Source organism: Lissotriton helveticus, chromosome 9 (genome assembly GCF_964261635.1).
Source record: "Lissotriton helveticus chromosome 9, aLisHel1.1, whole genome shotgun sequence".
NCBI classification, from domain to species: Eukaryota; Metazoa; Chordata; class Amphibia; order Caudata; family Salamandridae; genus Lissotriton; species Lissotriton helveticus.
In genome coordinates, this window is record NC_136070.1 from 622869640 (window position 1) to 622893011 (window position 23372).

A 23372-nucleotide genomic window follows, 5' to 3' on the forward strand; every position below is an offset into this window, starting at 1 on the left:
TATATTCTAGGCAGACATTTGTTCAACCATAGCCCATGGATGGGACAGAGAGGGCAATATGGTAAAACCAAATCTTGCTTGCATTCTGGACCACAGTGCTGAAGGGATATACAAGGGGTCGGATCAGCAACTAAACATCAGTATGCATGGGCCTCTTGACATGAAAAGCCATCTGAGAGCGTGTCCCCGTTTTTCATTTCCTAGTGTGTTATCTTCTCATATATAAGATTTCTATAAGTCTTTCTGGTCAACATTAGTATTATAATTGGCTTCGTCTTTGATATGATAAGTCTGATTTTGCACTGTAATATTGTTCGTCCCAGCCTATTGCTTTCAATATGTGTTACTTTGTACCCTAAGTTCTTATATCATCATTTAGAAAAATTGATTTTATTTCAAGATTCATAGCAATTTCTGTGATCTTATCAGGAAGAGGATCCAGACATTTGTAATTGGAGGACTCATTAATTTGTGCCTCAATGGTATTAATGGATCAAATCTCACCTAGGGAGGGTCAACCCTTGGGAACCTAGGAACTGTGTATACTTTCTGTTACCTTTGCAATATTCATGTAAATTATCATAAAACATTGTGAAACTTCAATGAAAATATCTGTATGGTTTCTCCAAATATGGTATAATGGCAGAGGCAGGTTGGATATTGATGTTCCATTACAGGCATCTAGGCCTTCTTGTAAATTCAGATACATTCGATTTTTAAAGAATGAGTGAAACTGATCACATGGCCTGCATTTGGAGGATACCACAACATTTAAACAAGATAATTTTGCCTACAACAGACAGACGTTTACATTGACATATAAAATATCCAGCTAGAATAGCCATTGGGGCACCTCTAGTGGTGTTTCAACAGCTTAACAAGGTACCTAGAGTACATTATGTAAGAGACTATTTCTTGTTTAGAAGTCTATTTCTATTAAAATTAATTTGGGTAATTGAATTTAAAATCTTGTAGAAAACATCAGAGTGCGATACTGTACATCCATATAGCCAACCTGAAACATTGTTGCCTTGCCGTTAAGATCTACTTTAATCCATAATATTTGCCCTTCTTCTGGACCTCCTATACGTTACTGTCTAGCCTCAATACTTTAACTTATTGTGTCAATGAAATGTCTCAAACAGCCCATGTTTGTTGCAACATGCAAATGTCCATGCTATCATAGAATTCAAGCCAGTAAGAGACAAAGGTTTATTGGGAAAAGTGTCAGGCTTTTATAAAAGAATCCATACTTTGTTTGGGACTATTAATTGAAAGATGCATAAGCAGTTTATTCTTTTTAACTTGAAGTATCAAAAGAGAAGGAAGCTGCATCACTCTTTGTTTCATTTTTGAAGGTGGTGTTTCTTATACACGGTCAGGGTTTTTTTCTGATGAATAAGACAAATCAATGCACAGGGATAGAAAGTCATGTGGATTGCACATTTTCTTTGGATGTTCGTATCATGAGGGGAATATATCAATAGAAAGTAGATAACAAACTGCATTGAATCTTTTCATCATCTGATCTTACATGGCACACACATGAAATACATTTGCAAAAAAAGGTTCATCCAGATAGTGTACTCTTCAGTGATTAGTATCACGCTCAGAGGTACACATTAAGTAAGATTAGTTGAAGCTAGTGAATCAAAAAAACACAAGCACAAGGTCTGAGGTGGTGTGTAGTCAGTTATAAAGCTGATTTGTCAATAATCTGAATGACATTGAATGGTGTTAATTTGGCCCAAAGGCTCTCCTTGGCCCATTTGTTACTACTCAATGTTTCAATACCATGTATAGAAAAATTAGTCATCATCAGTGCACTGTTTCTACATAACAAATGCTTATTTTTTGTCATATCCAGAGTAAGAATAACTGAGAAAAACACAAACATTGACATTTACAAACTAATATGTTTTCCAAACAGAAAAAGTGCACCAGGAGATTGACAGTGTGATTGGTCAAAACCGCCCACCTTGTATGGAAGACCGAAGCAAAATGCCATATTCTGAAGCTGTAATCCACGAGATCCAGCGCTTTATTGATATCATCCCATTGAATGTACTACATTCTGTGACCCGAGACACATCTTTTAGGGGCTACACAATTCCAAAGGTACAAATGAAACAAACAGTAAGAAAGAAGGAGTATTGTAGAATTGTGTTCTGAAAACTGATCTTTGGTCAAACATGAAAATGTTATGAAGGTGAAAGATTTGCTGATCTCAATTGAATATCCATTTGCCTGCTATATTACTCATTATTCATAATAGCTAGTTGTTGAATCCTTTGTTAATGATCTATGAAGAGATTTGGGATTGCCTGAGAATGAGCATAAAACATGTCACTCATTCTCCTGATTCAGAAATTGTGGAACGTTTTTAAAGAAAATGGTTCAGGGGCTCTTAAAAAGGAGTGATATATTGGGACAGATACCAAAAAATATGCAAATACTTTGACACCCACTTCTGCATTCACTCATATATCTTGTTAGCAGACATGATACAGACGGAAATAGCATTCTACTGGCACCCCAATTATTAAGCAGTCCATTACAAGTATGATAAGGGGTCTAGTGTTGGGATGTGGCAAACAGAAATATACTTTCAAGTGATTTTCTACTAGTCTACAACCTGGTGAACTCGGGTGAGCACCAGCTATATTGGCTAACCCTGCAAGAGCCTGCGGTCGGAGACTCAGAGGAGAGAAAGTATATTACAAGATATTAAATTATATTAAAAATGCGAAACACACCATTGATTTCTTCATTCTGATGTGTGTGGGCTTGCCTCTTTATGCCATACATTAAGGATACATTATTTATTGCTTGTTGCTAGCAAACACACTACATGTTGAGTTTTACAGTTTCGCAGATTTTAGCATTTAGAAGACCATATGAATGTTGGCAGCTGGCTACCATGCCTCAGTGGTCAGTGGACGCCCTGGCTTTCACTACCTTGCTGAGGACTGCCCATCATAACTGAGCGTCCCCCCGCTTGACAATTATCTCATTGCCTTCTGTGCATCCGTTTATTCGGAGGATGCACAGAGGGCACACCACTATTACAAGCAGGCATCATATTTTATTGCATCTCTTGGTATACATTTTATTTTAGTAAAACAATGTCCTGAGGTGACAGTTTGTTTCACTGATGCCCGAAAACAATGTCCCTGAACTACAGAGAATTTTCTACCACCATATATGAAGCATTCAAAGTTTTCCCTAAGCTAGTCCATCATGCTTAGCCTCCTCTTTCAAGGTGTCAACAGAAAATCTAGCACATTTGGAGTTCTCATCTGAGAAGCAATGATCTCAATGAAATAGATTTATCTGCAATTGAAAGAGCCTTACTAAATGTGAAAACGGCGTTTTTCATAGTTCATCTATCAGTTTTCACAAAAATATGTGGCCACTTGAAGATGTACTCTCAAAATCTGGCCATTCTGACATTTCCAAATATACAATTTTCCAACCATGCTGAGAGGTATTTACCTAAAGAAACAATTAATGGACGGAATGCTGGACAATGTAAACATTCACCCCCAGTCACAAGGATCTGGGTTAAATCCATCATTCTTTTGCTCACCACACAACCACAGTTTGGACCCAGCCACATGCAAAACAGTCTACACCCTGTTCCTTGTCGGAACAGTCAAGCCCGAACTTCCAAGCCAGGTCCTTCCTGGACCGGAAACAAGCTTCCTGTGACCGGTTTCAGGGCATCACCCTCCATCAGCCAGGCTTGCTTGAATCCAGTGGTGTAGTGCGAGTTATTTACCAAATATTTATGAGACCACATTTATATTGTCACAAAGTTTCACCAGTATTTCTGGGGCACGTTTTCTCAGAGATAAAAAAGACCAGAAGTGATTGTAGATCAGTCACTTTTGATCTGGCAGTTTAAACACCAACAGTGGAAGTTAAGATGATGGAGTTAGTGCACTTACCAAAGCAGACCCCTTGAAGCCTTTCACACTAGGTAAGGTAGATATGCTAAGAGAGTGTGGGTGGAAACATACCTGGTTCTAAATTAGAAACAAAACTCATAAGGCACCCCCAAATTCTTAGGTTCGGGAAAGGGGGGACATTGTTTACTCTCTCAACAGTAAACAAACTCAGGCAGGGAAAATGAATGATACCCCTCATCATAAATCAGGTGGGGCAAACATATATGTGTCCTAGGGCTAAGTGGTGGATGGGTCACGAGTTCAAGTGTTTCTGATGGCAGAACCAGTTGAGGCTTGCCTTCCAAAACAGTGTGTTTCCCCTGATTCTAAATTAGACAGTCAAACAGTGAAATTAGTGGGTCAATAGACAGCTTCCCAGATGTATTGCATTGCCCTGCCAAAATCTAAATGAGCTCCAAATATTTGTCTTTAATGAAAGATTTCTGTCATTATCCATCCTTGTTTCGGCATTCCTAACACTTGTTTACATACTGGACTTAGTAACTACTTAAATTTTTTTGTGTATCTCACTTAAATTCTGCTCATTTGTCACACAGGATACAGATGTCATCCCTGTACTGTCCTCCGTGCTTCATGACCAAAAGAAGTTTGGAAGTCCAGAATGTTTTGACCCCCAGCGTTTCCTTGATGACACTGGTTGCTTTAAGAAACATGATGCATTTATGCCATTTTCTGCAGGTATTTCACTTTATCTTCGACCAAAACACAAATGGAGAAGTAGATAACTTCTAAAGTGTCTCTGACGTTCAACTAGCTGTACAAGAAAACAGGAATCTTGGATTCAAAAGTCATCATTCGAAGCAGTGTAAAAATAGCTGATTTAGAGTTTAGCTGTGGAAATGTTGCCAACCATTGTGGCATATTGTACTCCCCCATCATGGTGTCAGGGGAATATTTACTACATTTGGAGCTCTCATCAGAGAGCAATGATCTCAACGAAAGAGATTTATCTGCAATTGAGCTTTACTGATTGTGAAAACTTATTTTTTCACAATTCATCTCTCAGGTTCCGCCAAAGTGTGTGGTTCTAAATTAGTAACATAATGCACCCCCAATTTCTTCGGTTCGGGAAAGGGGGAAACTGTTAAATTTTCTAACAGTAAACGTTCCCACTTAACCTGCATTTCTTCTCCATAAGGTTAATCGTTCAAATAGTTACTTACCCCACTTTCTTTTTCGTTGTATTTATTTTGTTTCTCATTATTTTGTTCATTTTACCAAAGTACATTATAGCGTTATATTCCTATAGTAAAGATATTGTAAATCAAATTACTGTTCATTCAACTACATGTCTTGGATCTAACGCTGACTTATATTATACTTATAGATGTCTAGCTGCGCACAATAGTATTCATACTCTCATAGTACAGAACAGAATATAATTTCTTTTGCTATGGAGTAATGCATGGTAACACTGTATGCACTGCCAATAATCTTAAATCTTTCCTTCATCAAACTGAATTCATTGTCGAAAGCAAGTGCAATACAGAATCTTCATATCGGACATGAGAGGGTATCTTCCACTCATTGTTTTATTAAAGACCTTTCCTATAAAATCTCAATACCTTGGAAGCAGAATAAAAACCTATAAACATATCCAAACAACTGAACAACTTTTAACTCTTAATTTTTATCTCCAAACACGGTATGCAGACTAAAATAATAAAAAATACTACAACATACAACGCTACTCTCATCTAGATCACCAACCCAATCACATGACATATGTCCATCACCTGGCACAGTTTTTTTTAGGAACATTATGGCTTAACTACATCAGGTTTATAGTTAGTTCCCCTCACTATAGTACCATTCGCTCAACTTTCAATTACACCAACAAACTCCCTTTAACTCTGAAATACGCATAAACCATAATTTTAGTGGAGAACTATTTGTTTTTGCTAAGATCATGTGTTATGTTAATTCCAGGTTACAAATTGAATCACACAGCAACCTCTTACATATGTACATGATACCTGCATCAGTGGACTACTCTTGAAGTATCAGGTTTCTAAGCCGTTTGAATTTACCAATAATGAATAATTTGAGAATCCCCAGAAAGTGTCACTCCACAATGCCAAACTCAAGCCACTATTGACATGTTCTGTCGTACTGAATGTTATGCCTTCCAGATTTTTTTCACTTGGCATCAAATGCCACCCAAAATGGCATACAGATTAATAGAAGGGCTGATATTTTCGTATTACATGCCATTAGCAAGTCCTTTATATGTTGTGTACCAAGAGAGTAAAAAAAAAAACAAAGAATGCCCATGCCAACAAAAGTTACTTTTTCCAATTCATTTGAAAGGTAGGAACATAAGGACAAATTCCCAGAAAGCAATCTAACATGACGTACAAAACTTGAAATGTTGTGTCCAGTGACAACACAATTCCCTTCACAGATATTGCCACCACCCCAATCCAGTCAAAACGTCTTGCCATGTTTACATGGTTTAATAAAATTGAAACTCCACCCACCTGCCCATTGCACCAATGTACAACTTTGCTTATTAAAGACTGAGGGGCAGATTTATGATAACTGGCGCATCCCCAGGGATGCGCCAGTTATTTTGCGCCGCTGCTCCGCCACCCATGGTGCGCCGCATTTACAATGCGGCGCACCATGTGGCAAAAACGGCACAGATGTGTGACGCATCTGTGCCGTAAAGGTGGCTCATTGCTGGGGTTGCGTCGCAAGCGCGACGCAGCTCCAGCAAGGCACGGGGGTGCCCCATCTTTACAATGCTGCGTCAAGACCTACGCCTGCTTCATGCAGGCGCAGGGTTTTGACGCAGCATTGGCCTGAAAGTGACTGAGTGAAATCTTATAGATTTCACTCAGCCACTTTTGCGAGGCGCACCTGCCCCGGAACGCCCACCCTGCGCCGGAACGCCCACAAGTGGCGCAGGGCTTTACAACGTGACGCATCTGCCTAGATGCGTCACGTTGTAAATGGGTCGTAGGGATGTGCCACGTTTACGCCGCAGTTGCGTGACGCAAACGTGGCGCATTCCCAACATAAATCTGCCCCTGTGTTATTTTGGGAGCCTAGCCTAATGGCTGTAAAAGAGGAGCATTACCTTTGGGGGCAGAGGACTTAACAGGACTAGCTATGTTTGCTGACTGTTACAATACCCCACAATCTCCCACTTCCTTCCCTCCTTCAGTTTCCAAGGGGTCATACGAATGTAAAATGGGTCTGGAGATAGACGAGGTGTTTTCAATCAAATCCCCTCTGGTTTTCTGGCCTGGAGGAAAAGGCTCTCCCAGACCCACAATGGTTTTTACAATTGATGATAGGCTGGCATTGATTGTTTCCAGACAGTACTTAACTAAGAGTTCAGCTTTAGAGTACTGATACACCAACAATGGGGCTAGCAGGTTAGGTTCAGCAAAACTCTGGGCTCTGTATTTTCCTGTACATTTATCACTAGCCCAGTGGACCCTCCCACCCACACCATGTCCCATCATAAGGTGACTAGTGTTTTTTTTTCCAAGAGGGGGGGTCTCTCTTTTACCTCTTGCATGCAGGAGAAACCAGCTCATGTGAGACTGCTTTGTAAGAGTGGTAGACATCCACTATCGCCGTTGGGTTACTGTGACCCCACGGTATGGTGGTGGACTTATTGACTGAGGCAACAGGTTCAGCCGCAGGTGAGGGCCTCAGCCTTGCAACCCAATCAATCCATAACTCTGTTACCTCCACCAAATCCAATTGCTTCCTTCATAGAAGATATTCCGTCAGTTAGTGCTCCCACCACTGATGTTAAAAACGAGATGATTGAGGAGCCTTTGCGTTTTCTCAAATTAGCAGAGTCAATATTATGAGGGGATTTTTTGCCACCCCATAGCTCCCTGGGATTTCAGACACCAAAGGAGAGCAAGAAAGAGAAGGGGGCTGGCCCAACTCCATATGGAGCATTATAGATGTAGATGTGCCCACACTTGGCCCAGGCACAAGCCCAGGTACGGTCTGCATGCTCCCAACACTATGGGAGTCCCTATATGCGTTTATAGCACCAGGGGGAAGTGGCAGGCAATGATCTTCTCCTCCAACCCCCAAAGATTCTGGGCAACTAAGTCCTTCAGCTTAAACTCATGTCCAATGCTGCGTGAGTCCCAACACCCACATGATATCCTGCCAGGCAGCAAGGGCAGGCAATGGCAGACCCCTTCTCCTCCAACCATCAAGGTTTCTGGGCAAATTAGTCCTTCAGCCTGAACTCGCATCCCGCACTGCAGGAGTCCCAATGCGAAGATAGAGCACCCGGCTGCAATGGCAGGCCCCTCCTCCTCTGACCATTAACAATTCTGAGCAACAGAGTCCTTCAACCCAAACTCATGTCCCGTGCTGCGGGAATCTCAATGCATTTATACAGCACCAGGCAGCAATGGCAGGAAATGACATGCCGCTCCTCCTCTAACCAGCAAGCATTCTGCCCAAACATAACGGCCATTCATTACCCTTATGGTCTAGCTAGAGTTCCTATATGTACCAAATGTCCATGCCTTTGCTTTTAAATTAAAAAAAATGTTTAATCTGTGTGACTGAGGTTTCCATCACAGGAAAGACAATTGTAATGGAATGCTAATTGGTCTGAGGTCTATAGACAATATACTCCCTGCATACTTATTTATAAAGTTTTATATAGCGTGAACTTGATCCCGAGGATATCAGAGCGCTTTACAATTTTAGGGAAAGGAAGGTAACAAATCAAAACATGAGTCTAACATGGGGAATCTAATAGGCATTGAATCAAATAGTGCACACATAACAGATAATTTATATAGACCTGGGTGAACGAGGACTGGGTTAGACGATGGAGCATAATGACATAAGGGGAGTAAATACAATAATCATATACAGGAATAATAACCAATACCAAAACAATAATCAAAACATGAGTCAAATGGGGAATCTAATAGGCATTGAATCAAATAGTGAACACCTAACAGATCATTTATACATCTGGGTGAACGAAGAATGGACTAGATGATGGAGCATAATGACATAAGAGGTGTAAATACAATAATCATGTACAGGAATAATAACCAAAATAAAAACAATAAGCATATACAGGATTAATAACCAATACTATAGTATGTCCGATGCGATTAGAGCTAACAATTGCCCCTTATGTTAAGATAAGAACTTATTCATGAGGAATCTTTTTGCTCCCAGTTTGAAAACAGCCTTGGAAGAGATCCTCAGAATTTCCGGTGGAAGAGAGTTCCACATTTTTGGAGCAGAGCCAGAGAAGGCTCATTGGCATGTTCTCTTTTTGCGGAAGATCTGTGGTTTCAAGAAGAGGGAATTAGCACTCCTTGACAGTCTACCCTCTCCGGCTGGTTCTAGCTTTTTTGAAAGGTAGGTGGGGGGTTTGAAGTAGAGGGCTTTATGCGATAGGCAGGCAATCTTCAGTTGAATTCTAGCTTCATCGGGCAGCCAGTTTAGAGATTTTAAAACCGGGGAGATGTGTGCATTTCGCTTGGTGCCCATAATGAATCTTGCCGCTGTGTTCAGTGAAGCCTTTATGGGGGCCAAAGTGTATTTGGGAAGGCCACATAGCGTAGCACTGCCATAGTCAAGTCTCGGCAAAACAAGCGCTTGGACCACTTGCTTGAAATCTACTTGAGATAGGAAAGGTTTGAGATTTCTGAGTGTTCTCAGAAGGTGGTTAGCTCCCTTGCACACATTGCTAATGTGAGTTTTCATATTCAGATGCTTGACCAGGGTGATTCCTAGAGATTTAGCTGAGTCGATAATGCGGGGGAGCAGTTGAAGGCGGTGAGTTACTTCGCCCAGAGGTCGATTTTAGGAGTATGTTTCGGGAGAGAAATGAGGAGGAATCTGTTTTGGAGGTGTTTAGGAGGAGGTGGTTTTCAGTTAACCACTTTTGGGTAGTCAGTAGGGTGGAGTTGAGTGAAGTGATGTCATCCGGGGAGGAGATTTTCAGATAGAGTTGGGTGTCGTCTGCATACATATTGAAGCGAATGTCCAAGGATTTTATAACATTAGCTAATGGTTCCAGGAACAAATTGAAGAGAATGGGAGATAAGGAGGACGCTTGGGGGACCCCCATGCTGACTGGGGATGGCTGGGAGAGTGACTGGTTCGCTTTAACTCTTTGGGTCCTGCGCTGCAGGAAGGACGAGAACCAATGCAGCACCTGACCAGAAAGGCCCATCCTATGCTCCAGGATGAATAGGAGGTTGTCATGACTGACAGTGTCAAATGCGGAGGAAAGGTCAAGTAGGATAAGGAGGCAGGATTCATTTCGATCAAGCCTTATTAAGATGTCATCCATCACATGAGTGAGAGCCGATTCAGTGCTGTGCCCACTACGAAAGCCAGATTGGTGTTGGCCCAGGAGAAGGTCATTTTTGATGTGCGCACAAAGGGGTCCATTATGATGTCGGGCGGATTTCCTCCACCAGGCTGGCGGTGGCTACCGCCAGCCTGGCGGAGGAAATCCGCCCGACATCATCAGCACAATTCCCCTCCGCCATATTAGGATGGCGGAGGGGACCGTGGCGGTGCGAAACACCGCCCGCCTGTTTTCCGCCCCGGTCGCCTAGCGGCCGGGGCGGAAAACCTGTAACATGGTGGCGGTGTCTGTTAGACACCGCCCGCCATATTACAATGTGCTTTCACCAATGCCTTTCCGTGGCGGCAATGCCGCCACGGAAAGGCATGCGAAGACTCCCTGCGGGGGCCCGTTGCGGGCCCCCTGGGAGTCCGTGGCTTGGGGGGTTGCACATGGGGGGTACATATGGTACCCCCCCGCATTTCAAAGTGCAACATGGCAGGCACCGCGCGGTGCCTGTCATGTTGCACTTTGAATTGCAAAACGTGCACTTTACACATGGCAGCGGGCGGAGATTTCTGCTCCGCCCGCCGCAATTGCACCCTTACAGGATGCGCCCGCCTGTGTGGCGGGCGCATCCTAATGCCCTGATCGGGACCCCCGCCCTTAAGGCGGGCGGTCCCGGGTCCCGAAGTGATGGCGGGCGGACTAAGTCCGCCCGTCATCATAATGGACCCCATAGTTGTGACTGGATGCTTTTTTCAAGGAGTTTGGCTAGAGTGGGGATGCTGGAGATAGGTCGGAAGTTGTTAAGATCTGTACTGTCAGCTGTGGGTTTTTTAATATAGGTGTTACCTGAGCCACTTTTAGGCATTCTGGGATTGTGCCTTGTGACAGAGATGCATTGACGATCTTTGCCCAGAAGAGGGAGATTTCATCCTTAATTACTTTGAAGATGGTAGGTGGTAATGGGGCACTGAAGTGATTAGATGGGTTGATACTCCGAAGAACCTTTTTGATATCATTTTCATTAAGGGGGGTAAAGGTGTCCCAGGAAACGTTCTTCTTGATACCTCAGCTACATGGTGCTGCCTCGTCTAGTAAGGCCAGGGGAGGTGCAGGTTCATTGGGTAGCAGTAGAGCCCTCCTGGTTTCCAGATCAATGTTAATAAGTGTAGTTTTCTCAGTAAAAAAGGCAGCCAGATCATCACATGAGGGAGGCCTGACTTCCGAGGCTGATCGGTTAGGGGCTACCACTGATTGTTGTTTAACCAGTTCAAACAGTTTCTTGGGTCGATTAGCCGCTCAGTTAAGTTGGGATCTGAAATACTCTGCCTTAGCTGTCTTGATTTGTTTGTTATATGAACTTCTGGCTGCTCTAAGGTTTTTTAGATGGACCGCAGATGGAGTGGTTCTCCAGAAACGTTCTATGGCCCTTAGATTGCGACGTTCCGAGTTTAGGTTGCAATTGAACCAAGGTTTAGATATTTTTGCAGGTGCATTTTTTGTTGGAGTGGGGCCATGGAGTCCATGATGTTGGAAATAGAAGAGTTGTAGAAGTCTCTGAGAGCATGGACTTCAAGTATGTCCAATGGGGGAGAGAGGGCCTGATTACAGCGGGTTGCTAGGTCAGCTGTATTGATATCTCTGAGGTCCCTTTTCCAAATCTTTGGTTATAAAAAAGTTAGCATTACAGCTGGTAAGAACCCTTTTTTAAGCTCATTGGCCAACTGGGAACTTGCCAGTTTACTAATTTTTAGACCATGTTAGCAGTCTTAGCCCACAGTTTTTTCCCACCACAATAAGACTTTTTAATAGTCCCTTAGGAATGCCTTAGGTGGAACTTTAACTGATGTCAGGGACTGGATTTCAGTCACATCATGGGTGGTAGGAACTTTCTGCTTTCTTAGGGTGGCAGCCTGGCAAAGCTCAGGATTACATTATAATAAGAACTCTCAGATTCCTGTGTTTGTATTAAAAATGCTCCTTCCCCATGCTCATTTTAGATTTCTTTATTTACAATTGATATGTCTAGGTAGGTTCTTTTGAGTTCTGAAATCAGGCCTACTGAAACTCTGGATTTGATTTTACGATTATGCCAAAAGGTGCGTGGCTGCTTCTTCATTTCCAACATGTGCCTGTCTACGGTAAAAGACATAGATTGCAAAATGTCTAAGATTTTTGTAATGAGACGTATTTTGTCAACAAGGAGAAAGGGTCCCCTAAAATAAAATCAATAGGCCACAACAGTATATTCATCTTTGGTTATTAATTGTACAAATCCAAAAATAATAATAGTAATAACTATCATTCTACTAACTGGCTTCAATACAAAAGATTTTATTAAAGACATTGATAGCAGTTGAAAAGTTCACAAATTCCACCATAGGATCAAGGGTGGGACCTACACTGATGTGTAGTTTTTTCCCATCCTGGGGGCCTAACACCCTCAAAGGACATCAAATTTATTCTTTGAAAGCTTCCTAATGCACCAGAAGTACCTGAAATATCTTATTAGAAGTATACGACAGTGACTCAACTGCACCTGGTCATGGTGATTGCCTTCCGGGTCAACAAGAATGCTGGAAAAACAGTGAAGAACTCGTGGAGATTCCAACACAAACTCCAGAGAAAACTGAATCGACATCTGACTCAAAAACAAGGTTGGTACTTGTCAAGCAATTATGATGCCTAATGTAGTATCTAAATGGAAGGACAAAGAACAGGTTCAACATGATTATGAAATTTAGAAAGATATGATGAAAAGAGCAGAAATTCAGGTTCAAGCTCAGAAGGCACCATGAAGTCAATGACCTCCAAACAACTGGACTTCATAAAGGTAGTTATATTGGGTAGCATGTTGTGATCGTCTACAACGCAATCATCTATGTAACTCAGAAGAAAGAAGTGACATGGAAATTAATTGAATAAACTCACAAGAGGCTTTGGGCATGAAGGATTACGGGGATGTCATGCAAAAAGTACATGGGCCTAAACAAAAAACGAAAAAAGTGTCAGGAAAATATTTTTAAAAAGTCAAAAATATCTTTATTCGTTTCATATAATCATCAACGCATTATTTAAATATTATAAAACATTTCTTCTAAAAACGCATACAATGCATGATTCCTATAATTATTTACGTTAAGCACTATCCTTGTTGTGTGAGAATACACTATGAATACACAAATTGGGAGCTTTAAAGCATCTTGTCAGTAGGTGTTGTGTATCTATTTACAATATTTGTAAGTGGCACATATAAAGTGCAAAATGCATATTAACATGGGCTTCTTTAAAATATACAATTAGTAAAAATGCAAAATATAATTCAATGAGATCGATAAATACATTCTTAAAAGAACTACAATCAATTCTTCCCCTCGCATTCACATTTTATGTTACGCATCATTATACCGAAATGCAAATTACAATAATGCAAAGGTCAGCCTCTGGGTTAAAATATGCTAAGTAGAATTTTAGCCCTTTCTTTTTCCTTATAAAACTGGTGGCTAATAAAAATGTGCTAACACCGAATACAATGAGTTTAGAGCTATCCGTTATTAGTATTCGCAGCATCTCATTGTATTTTCTAACTTTCAGGCTTCTGCCCAATGGCATTATCCATTTTCTTCTGGCATTTATGTATGCTGGGCAGAAAAATAAAATGTGTGTGATATCCTCCTTAGCTCCAAAATGGCATGACTTACATTTACAATCCTTATCCCCATCCAGTGAAGTTGCCCATTTTGATGTAAAAGCATTTATCTGAAGTGTTTTGTATCTAAATTTCAGATAAAATGTCTTTGCAAGTTGTGGTTCAATTTCATTCAAAAACAACTCAAAACAGGGAGTCGTTTTAAACATTGGGAATTGTGCTGTGAGCCTTCCTAATGTATTATTTAAAGTGACTTTGTGCCAAATAAAATTCCAATAAATGTTCTTAATCTCGTGCTTTGAATCAGGCGTGAGCAGTCTCAGATTTATCCAGAATCTGCTCAAACCTAAGTCAAGGAGCCACAAGGGCCTACCAGGGGAAGTGCCAGCAACTCACTCAGTGTTTGTCTCTACGTTTCTTGTTCCACAGTTGACCACATTCTAACCCAGTATGACAATGTTATCCAGATCGCCAGGTATTCTAATAGTTTTATGCCCAAATCACACATTACAGGGATCACTGGGGTATTTTGCGAAAGAACAATAAACATTCTTAAACCCTTATTTTCCCCAACAATTAAGGGGTAGAGGGTTTCACCCCCCCCCCCCCCCCACAGCTCTGAGCCATTAAGGGCAGTGGTGTGGGCTCCGGAGTTATACACTTCCAGGGCAGGGTAATGGCCTTTGACATAGTCGCATATTGCTTATTTACAATAGGAGCAGAATTTTGTATTAAAATGGGCTTTGATTTCTTTATTTGTGGGTTCCGTTAAAGTTTGGAGTCAATAGTAACCCCCAACTATACAAAGTTGGAAACACGCTCCAAGCTCACTCCATTCGATTATGTATTAATATTAAAACCTTTATGGGGTCTCATAAACATATATTTTGTTTTAATATGGTTTATTTCTAAACTTTTTAATTTACAATAGTCGTTAAGTCCATTTAAATGATTTTGTAAACCCCTTGGAGTTTGGTACAGCAAAATTGTGCCACCTGTGAAAGTTAACACGCAAACATGGGTCCTTCCAAGCTTTGGGGAATCATGATGGGATTTTTGAAGGTACTGGACCATATCATTAACGTATAAAAGAAAGAAAGTTGGTGCCAGGACGCAGCCCTGGAACACACCTCTCCAAACTGGAATCTCATTCGCAAGCTCCCCCCCTTTACCCAGCGTACCTTTGCGAAATTGCCCTCATGTAACCTTATGAGTTAGAGTAGAATCTCCTCCAGTACCCCCTGTTGCAGCAAATTTTTCCACAATAGATTCCTAGGAATTGAATCAGATGCTGCTTTTAAGTTAAAGCAACATATAAGTGGCCGGCTCTCAATTTTGTGTACTTCCAGGCTAGAATTGCAAGTCTAAAGACTTGATCTATTGCACTTATTTTACTTCTAAAACCAGCCTGCCTTGGCGAAAGTACATCTCTTTCCTTTATCCAGTCATTTAATGTGTCCAGAACTTGTTTGACATAAACGTTTTGCATTACATATATCAGTCTTATGGGTCTGTAATTTGCGGGATCATCCCTACTGCCCTTTTTGTGAATTGGGACTATCTCTGCACGCTTCCAAGATTCTGGAATGGGTTGTCCCCCAGCAATTACATTGCATAAAAGATTTATATATGGCGCCCGCACTTCTGGGGCATGTTTTAAAAGATCCCCTGATATCTTATTAGGTCTGGGTGCATTGGATAACTTGTTAGCAGCTATAGCAAGTGAGGTGTCTTCAATAATGAACTGTAGGAGAGCAATTTGAGGTAAAATTAAGGGTCCCTCTATGATACTTAAGGGATCGATATTAAACTCTTTAGAGGTGGCGTATAAATTAGCAAAATGTCTTTGCCATGTGCAGGGGTCAAACAATTGATCTTGGGCCAGAACGCTTACTTTACTGCCATGGGCTATTACTTAGCATGGGCGGAATTAGCGAATTTGCGATACGTGAATTTGTGCGAATTCGTAATCGCGATTCGCAAAAATCCACCAATTCCGCGAGCTTAGGAAATTTTTTTTGCGGGTTCGGGAATTTTTTTTACCAGTTTGGGAACGAGAACTTGCGCATGCGGTCGCAACGGTCCCGAACATGTTGTTTCCACTTAACCAGCCTGCTCGCTGTTTCGGGTCGCAATGACGTGTTCGCAGTTTCCTGTTTTGGGTCGCAATGACGTGTTCGCAATTTCCTGTTTTGGGTCGCAATGACGTGTTTGCGATCGCTGCGTCGCTCAGCCAGCTATCAAAATCTCTCAGCGCACGCGAACAGGGAGGAAAACTCAGCAGCGAAAGCAGAATCATGGTAAGTCAATGCTGCGCGCGCAAGATTGTATTTTTGAAGCGCGAACAAGAAAAAATATCCGCCAACTCGCGAATTGCGGATTTTTGGGCAATTTCGCGCGATTCGCATATCGCGAAATTGCCAAAAATTCGCAAATTCCGCGAGTGGAACAAACTTTTCGCCCATACTTAGCTATTACCCTCCAAAGCATAGAGTGATCACCGGCATTAGATTCTATTATAAGATCTTCCGAGCTAGCGTCTTCCTAATTTCTACGTGCTGCTTTCAGGATTTTCTTATATTCTTTTCTTTCGTGTCTAATCTCGACTATTTCTTTGGTCTTTATGGCCCTAATAAGGCACCATTTAGTAACTGCACATTTTTTATCAAACCAAGGAGTAGTCGGCTGCATATTGCCCCTACGATTACCAGTTCCAGACTGGGATTTGGTTAGGTAGGGTTTCATACTCTCTACCAACCTCTGGTGGATCTGAGTTATAGATATATTTTCACGGCCTGATTCTAAATAGGAGGTTAAAAGTTCACTAAAAATATTGTATATATTAGTGAGCTGCTCAACTTGGTCCATTATAGTGGGCCACTTAACTGCCCTCTGGTTGTTGCTCTCTAAGGGTGGTATAATCTCTAGCCCCAGGGTCAGTTGAAAGTGTTGGATGGGTTAAAAAAACATTTCCCTGTTAGATCTAGACACAGTAGGAAAAGGTCACTCTCCCCTCTTTCATCAACCTTGAAATCCTGTACATAAGCCCAGCGGGCTGCACTTATCATTACATAATCTATTCCGAATGAGGAATTGCCTCTTGAAAAAGTATTTGAGCATTCAAGGTCTGAGGGAAACCTAAGATTACATGCTCTTAGACCTTTCTCTGTAGTGAGATGAATAGTTGCATACCTGAAACAGAGCACCCCACCGTATTTTCTGACATAAGGAGCGGGATCCCCCTTGCTGAATCTTCTTCCTCAAAGATGGTATCTGACCCCGTCATAGGTTCATAGCAGCAATTAAAATCACCCCCAACTATAATGGCCCGATTTGGTTTGATAAGATCAGGAACCTCTTCGAGTTGTAGTATTAGCGCTGATTCTTTAGAACGCTCTCTTGGTCTTATTTAAACATAACATAACGTGTATTTGAAAAGCGCGCATATCACCCAAGGGTCCCAAAGCGCTGAATTACAGATGTATATTGTTACCTAACTCAATGGTTCCCATTTTATTGACCTCATATGGATGAAAGGCTGAGTGGACCCGCCAGGATTAGAACCTGTGACCACGAGGTTGAACATAGGCCCCTAGAGTGGATGCATTAGTCCACTGCGCCACCAGACCTGGATATTAAAGAGATGCATCTGGGACTTGTTTGGGAATGTTAGTTTTAACCCCAGGATATCTTTTGAACCAGTGGGCACAGTTTCTATAATTGCATTTATATTGATTTTTATCCAGATTAAAAGCCCACCTGATGGTCTCCCTCTTTTTGACGGGAGGGCTTCATCACTGAATTTTCTGTACCCTACTTTATGTAATGGTTCTCTTGCCCATGTCTCCTGGAAGAGGCATAGATCTAAATTGCCAATATAATCTTGCCAATCTGGCTCATTAAGTTTTTGTGAGAGCCCCGCTATATTCCAGGAGACCATCTTCATGAATTCCGGGGTTGGATGTATAAGTGTGCTAAAAGAGTTATCAAGCATAGCCATACAGCCAAAACCCTGTCTCAAGGGGAATTAAATACCCCACTTCCTTGTAGATCTCATCTCTGTAAGTGTGCATCCTGGGTAGCTTGGTTCCTATCTATTGCACTAAATGTGCCCCCCATATTTTGTTAATTCTTGCCCGCTCGTTCAGTCAATCTATAGCTTCTAAATTTTTGGCCCCTCCATCGCTTGTGGAACAGTATTGCATCTATCTGTGCTAGATTTATTCTGTCTGAAGCTGATTTTAGAATTGAAAAAATAATGTGTTTGTAGGTTCATGGTTATTAAGTTATCTGCAATAGATTTTGAGTGGAAAGTTAGTTTTATGTCGTCCATGTTCCCCTCTTCTTTTTGGATCTGATCAGCCTTTTTTATGTCGGATCTTATTACGGAAAAGCTCTGTCGTTTGGTTCTAATCCAAAGTGGTACTTTATTTATAAGTGAATCCTCATCTTCTCTAGTTTCCGGCTTTAATCTGGGGATATTTGTCAAGAAGACATTGTAAACATTTGGCTTCCCCTTATTCAGATGATGGTTTAACCCAAACTTTCCCTGACTAGCTGGTACAGGCCCAATGACAGAATGATCATCTGGGGATGTACCTTTGTGTAACATATGTTTTCAGGGAGGAGGCAGTCCCGAGTTGCCATGTGAGTTAGTCACGAACTTCACAGGCCTAGATGGATGATGAGATATAGAGGCCACATGTTTACTCTGGTTTGCTGCTTCATTTGAAGGGTGCTTCAGTGCTACTCTGGGTGGTAACCTAATTTCCCAGAATGTTCCCTGTTATCCAATGCTTTGCTCTCTTCTGTTGGGGTTATAGATGGCTGTGTTGTCAAATCCCCAATCATCCTTTGGAGTACCAGGACCTCGTCTTGTACTGCATTAAGTTTTAGGCAGAGTTTCAACATAAGTGCATGGGTATCTATTGGTTGTGTTTAAGTGTCCGCTTCCCTCCTTGTGGTGACAGTGTATTATATGACAACAACAGAAAATCTGCGGGTCTCAAAGAGAGGTGTGTAGACAGACGTATCAGCAGTGCATAGAACAGGGAAGGAGTCTCAATTAAGAGGACGGATTTCCATCACCCACCGAAGTGGCATGCTTCATCATTTGGGGATCTCCTCTTGGCTGCACACTAATGTACTGCTTCAATCAGTCAGCTTCAAGCTGACTGATTGCAGCAGTACTGAGAAGAGCCTTGAATCGTGTGGACATTCTTTCTCACGTTTTCGGAATTAAGGACTTCATTCTAATCCTGCACAGGTGACTCATCTGCACTTGAACCTCAGGACTGTCGTGTTGGTTACATCCGTCTTGAGAAAGACCCGCTGCGACCTCATTCATCTTGGCACGCGAAGGGTCGAAACGTCGAAATTTTTTCCAATTGGCCCCAATACTTCAGAGACCCAATCAAATTGATAAACGACAAATGGGATTCTGTAAATCTGTATTAATGAACGGCCTCTTCTGAAAGTTACATTTGTATATATGTGTATAAACTGTGTGTACAGATTATTCATTGTATATAAATTGTGTATGTCACGTGAGCACTATTCACTATTGTCACTGGTTGCACTTTTTTACTATGATATTGACAGTCACTTTGAACGAAAAAAATATAAAGATATAAATAGTTCTATACAGGTTTTTCTTTTCATTTATTGTAAGAACCTGTTTTGAATTTCTGTTTTGAATTCCTGTCAGAGGGAAGTAATACAACAGTCATATAGAATTTACAAATTAGTTGTTTCTATCACCCGACAGAACCAATTTTCCTTTTAATCATAATTTACCCAGGTTCTGAGGGACACAGGGTTAACCCCAGTTTTTTTTTTTTTTAAATAAGATACTCTACCAGCCTCTGTGGATCCAGCGGAATGGACGCATCTCGTCTGTTCACAGCGTAACCCGGAGCAGAACCAATGCATCGCCACAGCTGCATGCATTGGACCCAAACGCAAAAGAAGAGGCCCCTACTACTTAGGTGGACGTTCCTTATGATAGGGAGAAAATCAAATAATGTACAGATTCAAGGCAACCAGTCAAATATGATAATTAGTGCTAATACATGAGCAGTAAGAAACAGAAAGAACCAAGGCAAAAAAAACTATTTATCAAAAATACAAATTATCATTTATTTTAATTCTTAACAATTAGATGACCTGTGGTATTCATACATTCACTTTCATGTCCCTCAATCAATACTCCCATTCAAACTAAATGCAGTTTAAAAACATTGTTGAAAAGATGATAAGTTGACACAATGTATAAGAAATAGATTCATTTGAAACAAAGTGGCACAAATTCAAATGACTGGTGGTGTTTTACGCGCGTATCGGCACACAGGGGTGCCTTCGTCAGGAAGAGGGCCACAGTTGGAACATATAATTAATCTACTGTTGATGGTTATACAATAACCAGTCGTGTTTTGGAATCAACGAAAATGATACAGTTCTTGATATGTTATCTCAATTGTCGAAAACTTTGGTTAGGGTGAGAACGCAAGAGAAACACTGTTGTTGTATCATTTAGTTTTAATATGTTCGTCCTTTTTAAAGATATGCTGTCTACCAGACCTTGCAATAAGGATTGTAATTTGTCGTGACGGATGAAAACAGACTGTCGTGGTGATGTACAAATTGCAATGAGTGTTTATTTTGTCTTTTATTCCAATATTTACTAGGATTCAATGCGATTAGGAAAACTGTGTAAATATCGGTATTGATGAATGCAAAGATTGATTTCGATTGGTACGGACCCTCCGGATATGGGGTTCCTACTCTCAGCTGCTCTGCATGGAATCTAAACATATCAAGAACTGTATCGTTTTCCTGCTCTATTTCGATTTGACCGCCATGCAGGTGGTCAGAAAGTGCCTTTTCCTACAGAGGCTTGCACAAGCTGCAGTAGGAAAAGGCACTTTGTGCACATCCATGCCCCAAATGCCAGGTACCATGTTGTGTCTGGCACATGGTGTATGGATGTTTGGGGCCGTACATGTGCCCCCAGGCCCACCACTTAGCACTGACCCACGGGGGACCTGCTTGTGGGCCCCCAAAGACCCTTTCTGGCTGCCTTTTCATGGCAGTGGGACGATCATGAAAAGGAATTTGGAAACAGACATCCTAATCTCTATGGCAACGCCTGCACAGGCACGCCTCCACTGTAGGGATGGGAGTCTGACTGCCCCCCTGAGGCGATCCTAGATCCTGTCGGAGGCAGCGGTCCTCCCGACAACAGCAATGGTCCGAGCGCCAGTACAGGACAGGTTTCTGTCCTAGGGCCAGATGTAGGTCGCCAAATACTAGTCGGTAACGGCCAATTTCGGCCATTACCGACCGGTATTTGGGATTTGACATGTAGGTGGCCCTAATGTTACAGAATCGGTAAATTTACAGAATCGGTAAAATACCGAATTGGTAAATTTACCGATTCTGTAAATCAATATGTAGGTGGCACTGTAATCAGTGCCACAGGCCCTTACCGAATCGTTATTTACCATGGAATACTATTCCATGGTAAATAACGAATTCCAGTGTACATGCACATCTGTGCATGTACACCTGTGCCATGTGGCACACAGACATGCCCTGGGGGCATGTATGTGTGTCACATGGCACACAAGCCAGAAACAGGGGTGCAACAGGGTGTCAAAGTGACACCCTGTCCCCCTTGTAAAATCGGTAGTTTTACCGATTCCGTAATTACCGAATCAGTATTTGCTATTGAATCCTATGGGCTTCAAGGCCCATAGGAATCAATGGCAAATACTGATTCGGTAATTACCGAATCGGTAATTACCAATTCTTACCGATTCGGTATTTTTACCGAATTTTTTACCTGCATAGCAATTACCGAATAGTAAATACCGAATCGGTAAAATTCGGTATTTACCATTCTGTAATTTGCTATTACCTACATCTAGGCCCAAGTCTCTCTAGTTTTCAAATCACAGGGATTTCTTTAGGACCTAAGTGATTAAAATAGCTTTCCTTCTAACTAGTCCCAACTTGGTCTACCTTATTTTAGTAGGTAAAATATTGGGAAAATAACTTGTTCTTCATTTGTGCTCATGTTTCTTCAGAAGACACTATCCTAAACTATTCGTTTCTAGGCTTGTTAAGGCCTGTAGAAGGAGTCACATATTTCCCTGTTATGTATAGACAGTGAGATGTCTTAATGTTCCTGTCCTCCTTGAACTTAATTCCTTGGTGCTTCATTTCTCTTCCTGAATATTGTAATTGAATCTTGTCTCTTCTTCCAGGAAAGCGCATTTGTCTCGGGGAGGGAGTTGCCCGCATGGAGCTCTTCTTGTTTTTTACCACCATACTGCAGCACTTCACTTTAAAAGCGGATGGAAATCCAGATAATATCAACCTCACTCCAGAGATGAGTGGATTTGGAAATGTCCCTCGCCGGTATCAACTCCACCTCATTCCTCGCTTTGGATGAACCACTGGCATATTGTTAATGTAAACGTCTCATTTAATATAAGACACATAATTTAGAATTCCAAGTTTGCGTAAACTGTGTGGTTTAAAACTGAAAGTATGGGATATACTAAGGACCTGATTTAGATCTCAGCGGATGGGTGATAGATATTCTGTCTGCTGAAATATAAATCCCATTAGATGCAATGGAATTTTCATTTCAGTGGACAGATTATTTGTCACCGTTGTGACAAAGTAACCCACAGCGATATAATCTGGCCCTATGAGTACATAAATGAGTCAATCCTGCACATGCTAAAATATTACTCCTGATATTTGCATGCAGTCTTCTGAGTTCCTAATCGATTAAGAGCTGGACAAATGCAAATGGGTTGAGAAGTTAATCATTTATTGAGGGAGTCACATGTATTGAGTCACCTAAATGCCATGTGAAATCAAAGTGACATTAACCCCATTTGAGCCCTGATCATAATCCAGGGTTGGCCCATAATTTCTTTTTTTTTCATTTTTTATTGGCATTTTAATAAACAACAAACATTACAAGCAATCAGCCAGTTGCCTACAGTCTGTTATTAGCCTTCCATTTGTGTATTATTATGATACATATAAACAAATCAGATGCACAATTCCACTTGTAAAGAGTAAACAAACAAATACTTTTGAAAACACAAGAATCACTATACAGCAGAAGTAAAATAAGTTGCAAGGTAGAGTCCATTGATCCCTAAAATAATCAGTTAGTACCGGACCCAACGATTCTACTTCTATAAAGGTGTACCTAGTGTATATTATACCGCTCAATCCAATATTTTGACCACCGCAAGGCCGTCAGTCCCACACCTGTGAATCCCCAGGCGCCCCTGAAAATCCCACACCCTCCTCCTGGTGAGTACGTGCCACCTCCAAGAAAGGATCCCATATATCCCTAGGCCTGGATGCTGACGGCATCAATTCCCAGAAAGTAGGTAATTGTGTGTGTCCA

General features: G+C 41.4%; 1 protein-coding gene across 1 annotated transcript in view; it reads left to right on the plus strand.

The window, feature by feature from the left end:
• LOC144781701 (cytochrome P450 2C16-like) overlaps positions 1-22940 on the plus strand; it is a 369430-nt gene extending 346490 nt beyond the window's left edge. The window contains exons 7-9 of the mRNA XM_078660676.1: positions 1931-2118; positions 4508-4649; positions 22204-22940. Of these exons, the coding sequence (XP_078516802.1) occupies positions 1931-2118; positions 4508-4649; positions 22204-22391 (518 nt within the window). The 3' untranslated portion in view covers positions 22392-22940. The remainder of the gene's footprint in view (positions 1-1930; positions 2119-4507; positions 4650-22203) is intronic.
• The last annotated feature ends 432 nt before the right edge of the window (positions 22941-23372 follow it).